This window comes from Apodemus sylvaticus, chromosome 12, assembly GCF_947179515.1.
Source record: "Apodemus sylvaticus chromosome 12, mApoSyl1.1, whole genome shotgun sequence".
NCBI lineage: Eukaryota > Metazoa > Chordata > Mammalia > Rodentia > Muridae > Apodemus > Apodemus sylvaticus.
The window spans coordinates 78,957,251-78,975,552 of record NC_067483.1 but is presented as its reverse complement, the minus strand read 5'-3'; the positions used below and the strand labels follow the sequence as shown (position 1 = coordinate 78,975,552).

General features: G+C 43.4%; 3 protein-coding genes across 3 annotated transcripts in view; all 3 read right to left on the bottom strand.

Moving 5' to 3' along the window:
* LOC127697173 (intelectin-1b-like) overlaps positions 1-12,237 on the bottom strand; it is a 112,072-nt gene extending 99,835 nt beyond the window's left edge. The window contains exon 1 of the mRNA XM_052200106.1: positions 12,217-12,237. The gene's annotated coding sequence lies outside the window, so the exon portion shown is untranslated. The remainder of the gene's footprint in view (positions 1-12,216) is intronic.
* The window catches only part of LOC127697172 (intelectin-1b-like), a 52,064-nt gene extending 39,827 nt beyond the window's left edge, over positions 1-12,237 (bottom strand). The window contains exon 1 of the mRNA XM_052200103.1: positions 12,217-12,237. The gene's annotated coding sequence lies outside the window, so the exon portion shown is untranslated. The remainder of the gene's footprint in view (positions 1-12,216) is intronic.
* Positions 1,654-12,237, bottom strand: LOC127697079 (intelectin-1a-like). Its single transcript, XM_052199935.1, has 8 exons — positions 12,217-12,237; positions 11,886-11,949; positions 10,206-10,304; positions 8,681-8,928; positions 8,208-8,366; positions 7,603-7,723; positions 6,315-6,418; positions 1,654-1,806 (listed from the first exon to the last, which is right to left on the bottom strand). Exons 2-8 carry the CDS (start codon positions 11,941-11,943, stop codon positions 1,654-1,656), a joined length of 942 nt encoding a protein of 313 aa, XP_052055895.1. The 5' UTR covers positions 11,944-11,949; positions 12,217-12,237.
* Positions 12,238-18,302: the final 6,065 nt, after the last annotated feature.

Here is an 18,302-nt window from a genome sequence, read left to right as displayed (position 1 = left end):
TCACAGTTCTGGGAAAGTCCCTGAAAGCACTAACCTTACATTTTGACATCTGTAGTTCTGCCTATTGCTAACTGTTTTGGGCAATTGAAGTGTATCAACCAGGATAAATTTTTTGTGCATAAAAAAGCCAAGCACATCTGGGTGATGTGCACACCTTTAATCCCAGCATATGGGAGGCAGAAACAGGCCGATTTCTGAGTTCGAGGCCAGCCTGGTCTACAGAGGGAGTTCCTGTACAGCCAGGGCTACCCTATGTATCCTACCAGCCAGCAAATAAAGGCTCCCTATTGACTATAGGAGTCCGTGTGTTCTCTGACTTATTCACCTCGGGTGGTTTTTCTCTTCCCGGACAGTACCCCTTCCTCTCAGGACTCCACTGAGCTCACCCCATTTCGTCTTAGGAGGACAAACGGGTGTCACATTCCTTTTTGGGTCATTACTTGTCTCCTCTGCATGGGGAAGAAGGTGGGGAGGGCGTGTCCACAGCATTCAGAATTCTATCATGTCTCCAGCTAGAGCTGTAGGATAGTAGAAACCAAGAGTGAAAACTACTGATCCTGAACCCCAAACTCACCCACCTAGGCTCATAGGTCAGTAGGTGCTGGCAGTGGGACCATTATCCCTGGAACTGGGGAATCTGAGCATGGCTGGCGCCCAGGGAGATCAGCTCTGCTGAGCGCTGTGCGCGTGGGTCCTTTGCTCAGTGAACTCTCCTGCTCTGGTCAGGCTCAGTGTTGGTTGCTTTCCAGAACCCTGGCTACTTCGACATCCAGGCTGAGGACCTGGGAATCTGACATGTGCCCAACAACAGCCCCCTGCACAGCTGGAGGAACAGCTCCCTGCTGAGGTACCACACTTCACTGACTCCCTGCAGCACTTGGGCCATAATCTCTTTGGCCTCTACCAGGAACTCAAGCCTACTGGCCAGGGCTCCTTCTCATGGTTGTGGAGAGGGGCAGGTGTTTTAGATTGGGCGGGAACCATCATTCCACAGACTTGCGTTCCATGTTTCCATGACTCTAAAATGTAATGAATGTAAAAGTAACTTTTATTTGCCTCAAGTAATTGTCATCTAGGAGGTTTACTGCCTCCATCTGCTAACCTAGGCCTAGTCCTGGAAGCTTCTAGCCTCCATACAATTACAATCTTATCTAGGCCTAGAATGTTTTCAGCTCTGAATGCTCTTCCAGATGTCCTGGGTTCAAATACCAGCGACTACATGGTGGCTCACAACCATCTATAATGAGATCTGATGTCCTCTTCTGGTGTGTCCAAAGAAGCTACAGTATTCTTATATATGATAAATAAATAAATCTTTTTTTATTTGGTTTTGGAAAAATAAATCTTAAAAAAAAGAACAAGATGAGAAACAGTGGAGTAAAGTGCCCCCTCCCCTCCTTCAGGATGTTTAAAGGAGTATTGCTGTATCCAGAGTCCCAACCCTGATGTCCCAGGAACAACCCAACCAGGGCAGCAGAAACTCTTTTGAAATCTCCCACCCCTGCACAGAAAGAATTCATGAAGGCAGCAAGTTTGCAATGAACATGATTTATTCTCCTTTCCTGGTCAGTACCATTGTAGTTCCTAGGGAAGTGTTTCTCTGTGCCTTGGATCCCACAGACTGGAGAAGTCTGGGCCCACCCCACAGATTTCTCAGAGATAGAACAGAAGCACAGCTGCTTCCGTTATCTCCCGGCTACTGCTGTACCCAATGTGAGTTCCAAATCCATCCCAATCAAATGCACCGAAGTCTCCGCACTGCTGGGGGTTACCTTCTGGGAAGAACCCTCCTCCACCAATGCAGTGCTGGAAAACAAGAAGCCAGGAGAGGTCAGCTGGTGAGATGATTGGATATAAAGGGCCCTTCCAAAGGTGTGTGTCCTGAAGACCAGGTTCTGGTGAAAGTAATATTCAGAGGCAGGGGACAGGATTGAATATGGAGACCCTGCCTACATAATCAATTGGTCGGTTGTTAGTGTGTTAATGACTTTGAACTGACTATTGGGAAGTATGGAACTGTGGAAGTTAGGGTCTGGTTAGAGAAATAGGTCACTGAAAAAAGGAAGTGAATTGGGGTTCACACGCATCCTCATGACACCATGTGACACAAATGTACCTATGTGAATACAGACATTAGAAGGCAGTCTTCAGATTTTGGGCCTTGCCTTTCCACCGTGGTATGAGTTGATTCTCCTAACCACTGTGTGAAGCTGACCTACCAGCGTCTGGAAAGGATCCGGGCTCTGTTGCCCGTTCCTCTTTAGAGAACACTGGAATTACAGACACTTCCATGGCTGTGTGCAGGTGACATATGGGGTTCGAGGGATATGAACTCACAGCTGGCATATGGTGTTCTAGAGATATGAACTCACAGACTTGCACCCCAAGGACATTTACAGCTAATACACCTAATGAGTCTAGAGACACCTTAATGGGTAAACTCAGTGCACTCTGTCCATCACCAGCCTCTCCACTGGCAGCATTGATCTGTTTGACCCAGAAAAGCCCTTCCAGTAGCTTTAGTGGCATGATTGTCTCTTCCCACCTTTCCTTCAACTTCTCTGAATCTCTGTTCTCAGGTTTCCCAGTTAGACATTTCCTTCATGAAATCCTTAAGTTGTACTTCCCAGAGAGAACACTTTTATAACTCTCTCTATATACTTTGCCACTCCTGTGCCTTCAATTAACCAAATATTCATCAATGGCTCAAACTGTTCATCTTCAACCCTGATGTTTCTTGAGCTAAAGATCTTAAATTCATCTGCCATTTGAATTGCTATTCTAGCATCTCAAGTTTCACATGGGGAAAAAAACAGATTTAGTTACATCAATGTGCCACTTAGCAATGGGGAATTTATTAGCTGTCCTGCCAGAGTGTGAACAGCATAGGGTGTCCCCAAACAATCTAGAATCACTATGGCATTTCTAAGCAATACAATGGACCACTGTCATACAAAAAATCCATCATTGACCAAAACATGCAGCACCATGTGTGTAAATCCCTCCTTGACTCCAAGCCTGTCTTCTTTCAGGCATTGTGACTTAATAAATGACATTCAGTGGCTTTGAAATGGCTGATTCTGTGCCTCAACCTCCCAACTAGCAGAATAATGTTCTGCTACATTATCTTTTCTTTTCTTTCTTTGTTTCTTTTTTATTTATTTATTTTTTATTTTTTTGAGACAGGGTTTCTCTGTATAACCCTGGCTATCCTGGAACTCACACTGTAGACCAGGCTGTCCTCAAACTCAGAAATCTGCCTGCCTCTGCCTCCCAAGTGGTGGGCTTATAGGCATGTGCCGCCATACCTGGCTCTACATTATCCTAAAAACAAGGGAGATTGGGTACTAAATTATAGTTAAATAGGAACAAGAAATACTAGTGTGCTATTGCAGAGAAAAATTGTTTTAGACAATAGTAGTTGCAACATTCAAAAGCTAGAGTGTGTAGAGTTGATCTAGTACACTGTGTATTTAGATGCTGAATTATGTGCCCCAAGATCAGGTTGCAATCTGGACATGGGCATTGTATTAATCAGTGTGCTATGAAGAATGCTCTCCAAGAATCTCTGATTGGTAAATGAAAAGCTAGACCCTCTGACTGGGCAGAGGAGAGAGGAAGTCAGAACATGAGATAGAGTGAAGAGATCTTAGGTAGGGACCATAAGGGGAAAGACAAAGGGGAGGGGAAGAAGAAGGTCTCCATGAGGCAGGATGGACCATGAGCACATGGCTAAGAGAAGCTATCCCTGAGGACACACATGACACAGAGCAAGACTCAGTTGGCAAGTACTGAGGCATTTACCTGGTTATTGATAGCCTAGTGGGGTTAGAATAGCTCAGAAACTGCCAAGTATAGTACCAGCAGCTTATTAATAAAATCTAATGTCTCATGCTATTTACTTGGGAGCTAAACAGGATAAAGTGGGGCAGGAAGTTCCCATAAAATTACTAGTATAAGAGGAAAGTAGTTGAAATGTTTTTTACCATAAGAAAATACATTTTGAGGATAAAGGCTGATTTAAACATTGCATGATCTATTCATGTATTGAAACATCACAATACACCCTATTAACATATAACTGTGTGTTATCAGTTAAGTAAAGTTAGTGTTAATAAAATTTTTTAAATGATATTCACTCCCCCAAGTGAAAACCATAAGTCTCTCCTACACATCTCTTCCCATGCTGTATATTCATCTGGTCTTAAATGTTAAATCCTTGGTGTTCATTAGCCCCATATGTGGAACTGCCCTAGTTTATGATTTCATTTGAACCACGGAAACCATCTCTCTCTGTGCTTCATCTCTCCCCCACTGAAACCTGCCATACTGTGCCTATCAGTGTCAGTTTTGTAACACACAGATAATCAAGCCAGTCTTCCCTTTAAAATGTGTTAATGGCTCCCATCATTTACATTTACAGTACAGATTCACTAGGATAGTGTAAAAGTCTCTTCCTGGCCTAGCTCCTGCTAACACTTCCTAAATCAGCTCTTGCCTCTGCCCTATATCCATCCCATACACCAAAACTAAATAAATTACAGCCTGCTTTCCCTCAATACCGCATGCTACCTGAGACACTGGTAAATTTAAACACACTATTCACTCACCCTTAATCAGCCTGCATCATAAGCTTCTGTCTGTCTCCCAAGACTCAACTCAAAAACTACCTTGCCTACAAACTGGATGTGGTGTCACATGCCTTTAATCCTGGAACTGGGAAGGTAAAGGCAGGTAAACCAGAAGCTCAAGGTGAGTTCTCAACTACATAGCGAGTTGATGACTAACCTGAGATATATGAGACCTGACTCAAAACCAAAAATCCTCCCCTGCAGTCAGAGTACTCTGCCATTTCCAGTGCTCATTGCAGGTGCTGTCTTTTGCTTTCTTATGTTTTATGTCACTCAAAACCAAAGTCTAGGACCTTCTGCACATTAGCCAAATGTTTTATTACTAAGCCATATTCAAGCACCTTAGTTTTTATTTCTATTATACTTCAAACATGTCAGATAACAATTATACATTTGTATGAATATCTAAACTCTTAAGTGCTAGCAAAGTACATGGCTTTTAGTGCCTCCTGTACTCTTACAGTCTAGGTGCTCAAAGCAAGCTGTACTGAACAATAAGACAGTACACACTAACACCTGTGTGTACTACATGTCATATTCTTTGATTTGACTGAAGGTGAATAGGATCCAGGATTTCCCAGAGACTTTCCCTTTCTTATCTCTGTACTCATCACCCTCCATCACAGTCAGGGACCTCCTTGTCAGAAAAGCCTCCACATCCTTTCTAGAGAATGGATACTCTAATAACCGAGGAATGAAATCATTAAATGGGAACATCTGTCAAGAGCTGAGGACCCTTTTCTCAAACTGTTACTTTGAGGAGGTCTGGGTTCCAAGAGAATCTGGTATTCTTGTCAATTCCTACTATTGACCACCCAAAGAATTTCTCCTCATTCTGCTTTTTGACACAAACTAGAAAAATAAATAAATAAACAGCAAGAATCTAACACTCCCAGGCTTAGGGGGATGTCAGGTAGTTGCAGTGGATCTAAGTATACCTGATCTCACAATCAGTATACATGCTGATCTCTAATCATAGAATGTGCCAGTGTTAGGGAGAATAGTGTGAGTGAGGTCTACCAGATGTCTAAACTCTTCTACTAACCTCCCAACACAATGGGTATCTGTATAAGCCCTGGAAAGGATACCTTTCCCTCTGAAAGCTAAAGCTAAATCCTGGGTAGAGAGTAACAACACCTGTTATCTCTCTAACCCCAAATACATTGAAAATCTCTGTATTTACCTTAAGACACCAAAGGCTTCCTAAACACAAGTGTCACCCTAAGTCTGTGTAGCGGGTGTTTTATTATAAAATCTAAGCAAACAGCAGCAGTGTATTAGAAGTTTGTAATGTTCACTTCTACAAGATAGGATATTTGTTTTTAGAAAGAAGTTCTTATCTCTGAGACCAAAAATGAATGAGGAAAAAACAGACTTCCATATACATGCTCAACACACACTGAAAAACTGTCTTACTCACAGACTCCTTTGGTCCCCAATAAGACTCATGAGAAATGGCTCAACAGTTCAGAACACTTGGAGTTTTGCAGAGGATCTCAGTTCTGTCCCCAAACACCTATGTCAAGCATGTCACAACCACATATAACTCTATTTCCAGGAAATTCGACACTATGTTCTGGTTTCGAAGGGTACATGTACAAACACGCATACACTTACACGAAAATACACAGGTATAGACACAATTTAAAATCATAAAATAAATAGTGTTTTTAAAAGACTCACAGCTCCAGAATTACATCCAGTGACCCTCATGCCAGCACACAAGGCACTGGCCGCTCCCTCATTATTAAACACTCTGAACTGAACAAATCCTGCAGTGAATTCCGCTGAAAAGAAAAGGAAGAAAACAGCAATCAATGAAGGGTGTAGAAATAGTTGTCTTAAGGTCAATACAGAGATTGTAAGTGCAAGGCACAGGTTCTAGTTCAACACATTAGAAACACTGGTGGCAGTTTGGTGGAGGTGCACGCCTTTAGCCCCAGCAGTTGGAAGGCAGAGGTAGGCTGATTGCAGAGTTCAAGGTCAGCCTGGACTACAGAGTGAGTTCCAAGACAACCAAAGCTACAAAGATAAACCCTGTCTCAAAAACTAAAAAGAAAGGAGGGAGGGAAAGACAAAAAGGAGGGAGAGGAGAGGAGGGATGGAGGGAGGAAGGAGAAAAAACAAAGAAATAAATAAGGAAGGAAGGAAGGAAGGAAGGAAGGGAGGAAGGGAGGAAAGGAGGAAGGAAGGAAGGGAAGGAAGAAAGAGAGACAAAGACAGACAGACTCCTGGAATGTGACACTACCATGACTCATGGCTGAAGCACCCCACCCACAAACATAGCCAGGAGGAACCTTTTCCAAACCCCAGAGTCCAGGAGTTAGTCTTCAAAAGATCCCAATTTGCTGACAGCTTCTATGAAGAATAACACAGGAAGAGATAGATCACTGACCTCCAAGGGAGGTCACAGCAGCTGGCCAGTGTATTGAGTCTGTTTGCTTTAAACTTTTATATGCCAACCGTCAGAAATAAGAGCTTTAAATTACACAGCATAGGCTCAACCTCTATGAGGGGTAAGTGCCACCTTTGGATTTATATTAAACAACACAATAGTCACCCCTCAACAGAAATCAAACTCCATTTTTTTCTGTTGTTCTCTGTGTTTTGCTGTTGTTGCAGCATGCCCATGGACCTGGCCCATCTCTGAGAAAGCACTGGATGGTATAAGTATTACTAGGAGTAGATTCTAGAGCTAAACTTCCCGAGGGCAAATGCCAGCTCTCCTGCTTATCCCCTGTTCTCTCAGCCAAGTTCCTGAACCTTCAGGGCTCCAGTCTCCTGGTCTGTAAAATGGGTTAGTAATAGTTCAGAGCTCAAGGGTAATCATGAGGATGAAGTAAAACAAAGCACAAATATTCATAGAAGAAGACCAGGCTGCAATGGTTGGTAAGTGAATGCCTGCTACTTTTCATAACTCAATTGATCACCTGTGTCCTGCAGAGAGTTCAGAGGAGCATTATAGACTCACTCTGGCCATAAGGGGAATAATAAGAGGCTGTCTTCTGAGCATCACCGAAGTCATAGACCACAGGAAATGCCGGGCCATTGTCAGTCCCACATTTTCCTCCTCCATTTTTCACAGGGTACTGCTACAAGGAACAAAAGAAGTCATTGTGTAAGGACTGCGGCATTGGCACCCCCATGATCACTGCCCTGCATGGAGGGGCACAGCACTGGCCCAGAAACTGAGATTGTTTCCAAACCAGACAGACAGGAAAGAATGCTTTCCTTTGTCTCTGTCTCTGCCTCTGCCTCTGTCTTTTTCTCTGTCTCTTTCTCTGTCTCTGTCTCTCCCTCTGCATCTCTCATCTCTCCTTTTTCCCACTCTTCTCCACATTCCTCCTCTCCCCTCTCCTCCCCTTCACTTCTCTCCTCTTCTCTCCTCTCCTCTCCACTCCTCTGCTCACTATCCCTTTCCTTCCTTGGCTCAGACATCCTAAGAGAACAATCATTATTCTTTAGAGTTATGGAAATGTGGAACACAAGCCTGTGTTATGATGGTTCCGCCCAATCTCAAACACCTGCCCCTCTCCACACCCACGAGAAGGAGGCCAGGCCAGTAGGTTTGAGTACCTGGTAGAGGCCAAAGAGATTATGGCCCCAGTGCTGCAGGGAGCCAGTGAAGGTGTGGTACCTCAGCAGGGAGCTGTTCCTCCAGCTATGCAGGGGGCTGTTGTTGGGCACATGCCAGATCCCCAGCTCCTCAGCCTGGATGTCGAAGTAGCCAGGGTTCTAGAAAGCAACCAACACTGAGCCTGACCAGAGCAGGAGAGTTCACTGGGCAAAAGACCCAGTGCACAGTGCTCAGCAGAGCTGATCTCTCTGAGCTCCAGCCATGCTCAGATTCCCCAGTTCCAGGGATAATGGTCTCACTGCCAGCACCTGCTGACCTATGAGCCTAGGTGGGTGAGTTTGGGGTTCAGGATAGTAGTTTTCACTTCTCCATCCCTATATCAAGGGGGGGTCCTTCCGGCCCTCTCCCTGGCAGGCTTGAGCCACACTCACATCCTCACACTTTCCCAGGGTGGACCACGGAGGGCACCAACCTTGTAGTCATCACTTGTGGCGCCCTCTGCAGATCCAAAGGTGTTGTAGTTGGCCCAGTTACCATCCCCCTCCGGGTAATCCACTATGTTGCCTTGCTGACTGGACCAGCGATCACCCACCGTGCACTTCCCATACATGTTGTTCTCGTGCACACTAGCCACCAGGGTCCAGCCACCACCTGTAGTGGTCATGTCGCAGAAGGTCTGGTAGATGACACCGTTCTCCGTGCGCAGGAAATAGAGGCCATCTGTGGAGAGAACCAGTCCACAGTCCTCACTGTCTATCTCAGTTCCAGAAGCAGGATAACTCGAGGAATTACAGACATGGATAATGCCTCATACCCTGAGTGTCCTACCACATTGTCTCTGGGGATACTGGGATCCACGTGAGTTCAGAAAGCCATGTTTCTGTGACTGTGGCAGAACACAGAATTACCCAAACTGACAGTGATGTTTCTCCTGGAGTTAAAGCGTTATTATCAAAAGACTTAGCAACTCCACTTGGTATGTACAAAGAACTGGGAACAGGGATTCAGACATGTACAATCATCTTCATTACAGCTCTGGTCACAAGACCTGAAAGGCAGAAACAACCCGAGGACTTCTCCCTATTAAAAAAAAACATAATAAGCAATATGCTGTGCTATATATTATACACGATAAGTACTATGTCCATTCCTATATACCCAATAGATCAAGAAGAGTGAAGTGGATTGGAGAAATGGTCAGTGGTTAAGAGCAAGCACTGCTCTAGCAGAGGACATGAGTTGGCTTCCCGGCATTATTCACACTCAGCAGTCAGTGTACAAGCACCTGTTCCTCCAACTCCAGGTGACTAGAAGCCCTCTTCAGGACTCTGCGGGTACCTACACACACATGTACACCTTCCTGCCCACAGATATGTAAATAATAATAATAATAATAATAATAGTTCTTTACATAGATTAAGTGTTCTACAACCTGTACAAGCCTAGAAGCATCCTGGTGTAATAAGCAGACTACTCACATGAGGGAACAAGATTGCACAGATTCACAGATGGAGAAACAGAACTGCAGTCTCCAGGGACTACAGAAAGGCATTGCTTGGTGGCCACAGAGTTACTATTTCACGTTCTGAAGGCAGACAGTGGTGATCCACAACTGTTCTTGCCTCTGAAAACCCTTAGAATTGTTTAAGCAGCAATTTTTATCCACTGTGTATATTTTACCATATTTTCTAGATTAAAAAATAAAGGCAAAATAATAATAATAAAGGCTTGGGTAGAAAAGCAGTTCAGAGGTTCAGAGCACTGCTTGTCCAGAGGTCCTGAGATCGATTCCTACAACCACATGGTGGCTCACAACCATCTGTAATGGGATCTGGTTTCCTCCTCTGGCGCACAGGCATAGGTGTAGAACATTGTATATTCAAGATACATAGATTATAGATAGATAGATAGATAGATAGATAGATAGATAGATAGATAGATAGATAGATAGATAGATAGATAGATTACAATGTTCCCTTAAACAAGTCCCCACTCACCTTGTGCCTTTGCATTCCCCTGCTTGATTTCCTTGCAGCTTCTGAACAGAGAGGGAAGGAAAGGGTGGGTCCGTCCCTTGGTGTCCTGGCTCTCGTTAGCTAGGGAAGATGCAGAGGTTCACTGTTATGCAACACCAGCCTCCCCTTGTCAATCATCCTAAACTCATTCCGTGACTTCTGAGACTCCACAAGGAAGAAAGACAGCAGGGGGACATTCGACAGCAGGGGGAGCATTGTGTCCAAAGTCCTGAGGGGAGCACCATATCCAAAGTCCTGAGGGAGCACTACACCCAAAGACCTGAGGGAGCACTGTGTCTAAAGTCCTGAGGAAAGCACTGTTCAATGTCCTGAGTAAAGTGAAGTCCAGCTTCGCAGGTAGAAGAAATGCAGCTAGCCCAATGAGCCTGAAGCATGGTACTGAGGTCAGCAGTGCAGAGACCTGGCCAGGAGACCATAGAACAAAGAACTTTTCAAATTAGCCTCAACTCTGCAAAGTCCTGGAAGGGCAGAAACAGACTTTGGGGTCAGAAGTACTCTGGTGGAAAAGCTCCACATTCACAAATCAAGTCCCTCCGGATCGTATTCATAGTATTCCCTAGTTCCTAACAGCAACCTGGAAAGGACTCTCTGTGAAGATCAAGTAAGACAGCTTTGGAGGACCTGACCTTGCCTTACACATATTTTTTTAAAAAGCAGTAAAGAGGAATTATACATTTTTAAAATACCCTTGAGTTCTTAGAGAGAGTAGGACTGAAGAAAATATTTTCTGGGAACAAACCCGACCATGCTTTTGGCATTGAATCCCTAAAACCAAGGGCCTCAGCCTGTGGAGTGATGGGGACAGGACAGAGGGGTTCCCTTGACTCACAGACAAGCAGAGTCTGGACCAGGATCTGGATTTGTCTCAAAATCTCACTGCCTCAGGACCGGTTCTTCAAGAGGCATTAAGCACCCAGTCCACATCTCAAAGGCATCATCTCAATGGGGATGACTAGGTCGTATTTATATGTTCAGGAATATCTAGTACATATCCACTAAGGAAGAGAGGCATTTACTTTGGTAGAGAGTAGGGGTGGGGCATAGTTGAGAAGGGTTGGAAGGGAAGAAGAAAATGGGTGGGAAAATAATACAATTTTTTTGTTGTAGTTTGTTTTTTGGATTTGGTTTTTTTGAGACAGGGTTTCTCTGTATAGTCCTGGCTGTCCTAGAAGTCATTCTGTAGACCAGGATGGCCTCAAACTCAGAAATCCACCTGCCACTGCCTCCCAGAGTACTGGGATTACAGGCATGTGCCACCACTGCCTGGTTATACAATTATTTTTAATTTCAAAAGAAAATTGTGGGGTTGGGGATTTAGCTCAGTGATAGAGCACTTGCCTAGCAAGCACAAGGCCCTGGGTTCGGTCCTCAGCTCTGTTAAAAAAAAAAAATTGAAAGCAAGATCAGCTGATCTGTAATGTCTTTAATCCCAAAATGCAGGAAGCCACGGCAGGCAGATCTCTGAGTTTGAAGCCAGCCTGGTGCACAGAGCAAGTTCTAGAACAGCCAGGGCTCCTATCGTGGGGGAGCATGATCTCTGGCCCTCAGAGACCCAGATCTTGGGAGCAACCCAGTCAAGTGCTGTTTGCCTCTAAAGCTAGAGATGACCTGAAGAAAGTGGGTACCTGTAATGAGACTCACCTGCCCTGCACTCTCTGGTGGCAATGATGACAAACAGCAGGAAGCAGAGGTGGGTCATGGTGGTCTAGAGAAAAGCAAGAGGAAGGTCACTTTCTATCCTGACCTTCTTTCCCTCCCCCACCCCCCACCTCCCCACCCTCCCACCCCCATCCCAGTCTCAGTTCCTAGCTAGTCCTTCAATGACTCAAAGGCTTCTTCCTGGTCCTAACTCAGCACCTTCTGGCTTTACCTGTGGCCTGCGCCAAAATCCCCCCTCACCCCCTTCCACACACATCCCTTCCCTCTGTACCCAACAGGAGCTGAGAGTTGCTAGCTGAGTAATGACAGGAACCTTTCTCAGCTGAGGCTCCTGCCTGTGTGAGACTTCAGTCCTTTTATACAGAAAGCATAGTAAGGCACAAACTTCCCTTCTGGCAAGATGCCCTGTGTAAATACGGCATCTTATTGCAGGGTAATTCTGAGGTTAGTAGGCTCTAAAAGACAAATATCATCCTAAGCGAGATAATGCAATCACAAAAGAATACACGTGCAATGCAATCATTGATAAGTGGATATTAATTAGCCCTGAATCTCTGAATACTGAAGATATAATTAGCATATCAAATGATTCCCATGAAGAAGGAAGAAGAGGGCCCTAATTCTGGGAAGGCTTGATCCAGCATTGTAGGGGAGTACCAGGACAGAGAAAAGGGAGGGGGAAAGCTAGGAGAATGGATGGAGAGAAGAGGACTTAAGGGACATATGGGGGAGGGGAACTAGGAAAGGGGAAAGCTTTTGGAATGTAAACAAATAATATAGAAAAAAAAGACAAATATTTGGTGTGGTCTCCCTGTATTGATCCAGATTCTAAGAAGTGATGTTGGGTGTTGGCTTTCAATTTGTATCTTTCATGTAAATTGTATATATCTTTTTTAAAAAATTCCTAAAATCTACCATAATCATCATTTAAAGAAAAAGGAAATTTTTGTCAATGGTATTGGTGGTGGTTGTGGAGGTGGTGGTTGATGGTAGTGATGATGGTGATGGTGGTGCAGGTGGTAGTGAGGATGAGATGGTGTGATGGTGATGGTGATGGTAGTGGTGGCGGTGATGGTGATGGTGGTGGTGGTGGTGACAGTGGTGGTGGTGGAGGTGGTGGTGATGGTGGTAGAGGTGGTGGTGGTAATGGTGGCAGTGGTTTTTGAGACTAGGTCTCATGCAGCCCCCGGTTGGGGTCATGCAGGAGGAACAGCAAAACAGTTTAGAATTCATGGTATTCAGCCCACCTGTTAGCACGATCACAATGGGAGAAACAGAGCCCCGAGGACTATGTGTCCTGAGGACTGTCATACTCCTGTGGAGTTCTGCTCTATTTGCAGCCCCAGCAGTCACCAGGTCCCTTCTAATGTAGGAGTTGTATGAAACTCTCAGGGGTCCCCAGCCCCTCACTGGGCAAGGTCATCAGCACTTACAATATTAGTGACCGATCTTTAAGTGGTGCTGCATGGGAGCAGATTAATGATTCAGCCAACACCCTTAGAAAGAACTGAGAGATGTAGATTGTTAATCAAGTTAGGTCAAGATGATTTTGTCAGTGCCCTTGACATAAAAAATCTTGGGGAACAATTTAAAGTTCAGACAGGCACACTCCAGATAACTAACCAAGGGATTTTTTTTTTAAGGAACAAGAACAATAGAAGCCTAACGAGTCCTAGCTGACAGGCCTTCCGTGGTGAGGCTGGGCAGGTGGTCAAGGTGATGGTTCATTTCTTGAACCCATTCTTGCCCCCAGCTTCCTGATATGATTTTTTTTAAAGTTGTTAGTGGTGTGTTCTCTGAGGTTTAAAATAGAAATGTCTAATTGGTTTTTATATATAAAAGTTTAGCCAGGCAGTGGTGGTGCATGCCTTTAATCCCAGCACTTGGGAGGCAGAAGCAGGCTGAGCTCAAGGCCAGCCTGGCCTACAAAGTGAGTTCTAGGACAGCCAGGGCTATACAGAGAAACCCTGACTTGAGGGGGGTACGGAGTTTGGATGTGTAATTCCCTTAAGACTTTTTACAATATTGTTTTTTATGATAAATAATAAAATGATTGATCCCCAATTGTAACTGCAATTTGCAGCCTGACAGTAAGAGAAACTGGATGAGAAATAATGTCTTGCTTGCTTACATTTTGTTAATCTATAAAAAGTTTCTTAGATATGATTTTATATGGATTCTTGGAAATTATTTGTTTTTTACCTATATTACATAAAACACTTAATCATGTAAATATATAACAGAATATGATTTTTTTACTCATGGTAATTATTCATTTAAAGAAAAATAGAATGTAAGCATATGTGAGTTGGAGCCAGGGTAGACTGTCGAAGCCAGCTTCTACAGGTCAGGTAAACTGAGGAGGGGTCATTGTAATGTTTGTACTGCTTGAAAGATATCGCTGGGATATCTGGGATATGTGTGTGTGTGTGTGTGTGTGTGTGTGTGTGTGTGTGTTTGTGTGTGTGTGTGTGTGTGTGTGTGTGTGTGTGTGTGAGAGAGAGAGAGAGAGAGAGAGAGAGAGAGAGAGAGAGAGAGAGAGAGAGAAAGAGAGAGAATGTGTGTGTGCGTGTGTTCCCTCACATTTTTCGCTGGTCCCACAGAGTTCTTTGCCAGTCCCAGAGAATTAAGTTCTACTCCCTCAGAGAAAAGTGTGCTGTGTGAGAGAAGGATGAGGGTAGAGGAAGAGAGATTCCATATCACCCTCAGCTTCATAAAAAGTTTGAGGCCAGTCTGGGATACATGAGACCTTGTCTCTAAAAAAAAAAAATGTATATGCACATAAAGAAAGTATAGACTTCTTTTAGTACTTTTTATTGATTCCTATATTTATTTTGTGGTATTTGACATATTTAGTATTATTATACATTCTTACTCGTAAATAAAGCCTAGAACAGCCTACAACTAATTAGACCTAAGAGTCTCTGAAAAACTAGACTATTTGATGGTGTTAAACTATTAGTCAGGGTTTGTATTCCTACACAAAACATCATGACCAAGAAGCAAGTTGGGGAGGAAAGGGTTTATTCAACTTACACTTCCACACTGCTGTTCATCACCAAAGGAAATCAGGACTGGAACTCACACAGGGCAGGAATCTGGAGGCAGGAGCTGATGCAGAGGCCATGGAGGGATGCTACTTACTGGCTTGCTCCCCCTGGCTTGCTCAGCTTGCTTTCTTACAGAACCCAAGACTACCAGGCCAGGGATGGCACCACCCACAAGGGGCCCTCCTCCCTTGATCACTAGTTGAGAAAATGCCTTACAGCTGGATCTCATGGAAGTATTTCCTCAAAAGAGGCTCCTTTCTCTGTGGTAACTCCTCCAGCTTGTGTCAAGTTGACACACAAACCCAGCCAGTACAGAAGGATATCACCTTTCATGACCAACAGCAGCCAATGAGTCTCTGTGCCCCACAGATTCTACCTCCCATGTCTTTTCACACTCTCCTCCACACCAACTCATCCAAACCCCACTGTCCTTCAATCTAGTTTTGTCCAGATCTGGGTGTTTATTGTTAGCTGTGACTAACAGAAATTTTATCTCAAACTAGCTTAGCAAAAGAAAAGAAAAGCAAATCTGAGCTAGATGGGGGTGGGGGTGAGAGCAAAGTCAGGAGATGGAAATTGTCCCAGTTTATGCTACAAACGATGCTGGACAGAGTTTGAGTCTCTGTTGTGTGGAAGGACAAGCTGGAAGTTTGGAAGAAGTGTGATGGTTGGAATATGAAAAACTAGGGCCTTGGGATTGGTCCTAACCCTGAAAAGGAAAGAAAGAAAAGAATATAAAAAAAGAAAGGAAGCTTGCTTCTGTGGACTTCAGTCCAGCTGGTGTCTGTCACTCCCACCCGGTGATCTGTAATGCCTTATTGTCTTTACAATAGATGCGTGTTTTATGGCTCAACAAACACAAACACATACAGAGAGTGAGTAAAGACAAATACAGATATACATGAATTATAGAAAAGCAAATATTTGTGGATTGCCAGCCAGGTCAATAAATAAAGCCCTACGAGTACCTCAAAAGCATCAAATACATTCCTTCCCCAATAAAAGCCCTTCCCTCCCTCTAAAGTAACCACCAGGCCAGAGGCAATCAGTTCCTTGTACCTGTACAACACTGTCAACAATACTGCCTTTGTTGTTATGTGTTTGTAGCTTGGTTTGCTTTTTTTGTTTTGGTTTTTTTGGGTTTTTGGATTTTGGGGGGTTTTTTGGTTTTGTTTTGTTTTGTTTTGTTTTGTTTTGTTTTGTTTTGTTTGTTTGCTATTGGTTTGGTTTGGTTGGTTTCCTTTTCCATGTGAGACAAGGTCTCCCTATGTTGCTCTGGCTGGCCAGAAATTCAGAGAGATCCACCTGCCTCTGCCTCCAAGTGCTATGATTAAAGGTGAGTACCAACCATCACACATATAAAACATTTTAGATATGCTTAAATTAACACACACACACACAGCACGAAGCCCTCGGTATTTTTAAATTACATTGTACTTCATTGTTTCTGGAAAAAATGTTTTGTTTTGATTTGTTTTGAAGGGGGAAGAGGATTAAAAGGACACTCCACAGTGGTGGGGATGGAATGTTGGCATTGGTGGCTCTCCACTGTGGTGACAGTTTGCTGTTCACTCAAATTTAAGTAGATCAGAGAGCCGAGCAGATAGATGAATGTGCATGTTTCAGCTGGTGTCTTTAAAATATTGAATGGTGCACACCTTAAGTCCCAGCTCTAGGGAGGGAGAGATAGTCAGATCTCTGTGAGTCTGAGGCCAGCCTGGTCTACATAATAAGTTCCAGGACAGCCAGGACTATGAAGAGAGACTATGTCTCAAAAAGATAGATGGATGGATGGATGGATGGATGGATGGATGGATGGATGGATGGATGGATGGATGGATACATAGATAGATAGATAGATAGATAGATAGATAGATAGATAGATAGATAGATAGATAGATGATCAACAGATAGATGATAGATAGTTAGAAGATAGATAGACAGACAGATAAATAGACAGATATCTGTATATTTTTGTAATGTTGAGGATCAAACTTAGGTCACTGTAAATGCTAGACCAGAAATATACCATTCAGTGACACCCTAGTGTCTATGACCCATGCTTTGTATCTGAGGCTAAACCTGAACTCATAATCCTTCTGCCTCCTGAATTCTGGGATTGCTACTTGAAATGTTCTATATTTTTGTATATGTTTCCTCTTTTTTTTTAAATTTATTTATTTATTTATTTATTTATTTATTTATTTATTTATTGCTTCTTTGGGACAGGGTTTCTCTGTGTAGCCCTGGCTGTCCTGGAACTCAACTCTGTAAACGAGGCTGGCCTCGAACTCAGAAATCCACCTGCCTCAGCCTCCCTAGTGCTGGGATTAAAGGCATGTGCCACGTGTATGTGGGTTTTCTGTTGTTTCTGTTGCTATTGAAGACCACTTTTACTCCATAGTGATCAGATAGGAGGCATGGGATTAGTTCTATCTTCTTATATTTGTTGAGGTCTGTCTTGTGACCAATTATATGGTCGATTTTGGAGAAGGTACCATGAGGTGCTGAGAAAAAGGTATATTCTTTTGTTTTAGGATAGAATGTTCTATATATATCTGTTAAATCTAATTGGTCCAAAGCTTCAATTAGTTTCATTGTGTCCCTGTTTAGTTTCTGTTTTCCTGATCGGTCCATTGAGGAAAGTGCAGTGTTGAAGTCACCCACAATTATTGTGTTAGGTGCAATGTGTGCTTTTAGTTTTAATAAAGTTTCTTTTACGAAAGAGGGTGCCCTTGCATTTGGGGCATACATGTTCAGGATTGACAGTTCTTCTTTTTGTATTTTTCCTTTGACCAGCAAGAAGTGTCCCTCAGGGTCTCTTTTGATGACTTTGGGTTGAAGTCAATTTTATCTGATATTAAAATGGCTACTCCAGCTTGTTTCCTGAGACCATTTGCTTGTAAAATTGTCTTCCAGCCTTTTACTCTAAGGTAGTGTTTGTCTTTGACCCTGAGGTGTGTTTCCTGTAAGCAGCAAAATGTAGGGTCCTGTTTACGTATCCATTCAGTTAGTCTGTGTCTTTTTATTGGGGCATTAAGTCCATTGATGTTAAGAGATATTAAGGAATAGTGATTGTTACTTCCTATCATTTTTGACGTTATTTTTTAAATTTGAATGCTTAACTTCTTTTGGGTTTGATGAAAGGTTACACAACTGGAGAATCTGGAGGAAATGGACAATTTCCTTGACAGATACCAAATACCAAAATTAAATCAGGACCAACTAGACCATCTAAACAGTCCCATAATGCCTAAAGAAATAGAAGGAGTCATAGAAAGTCTTCCAACCAAAAAAAGCACAGGACCAGATGGCTTCAGTGCAGAATTCTACCAGACCTTCAAAGAAG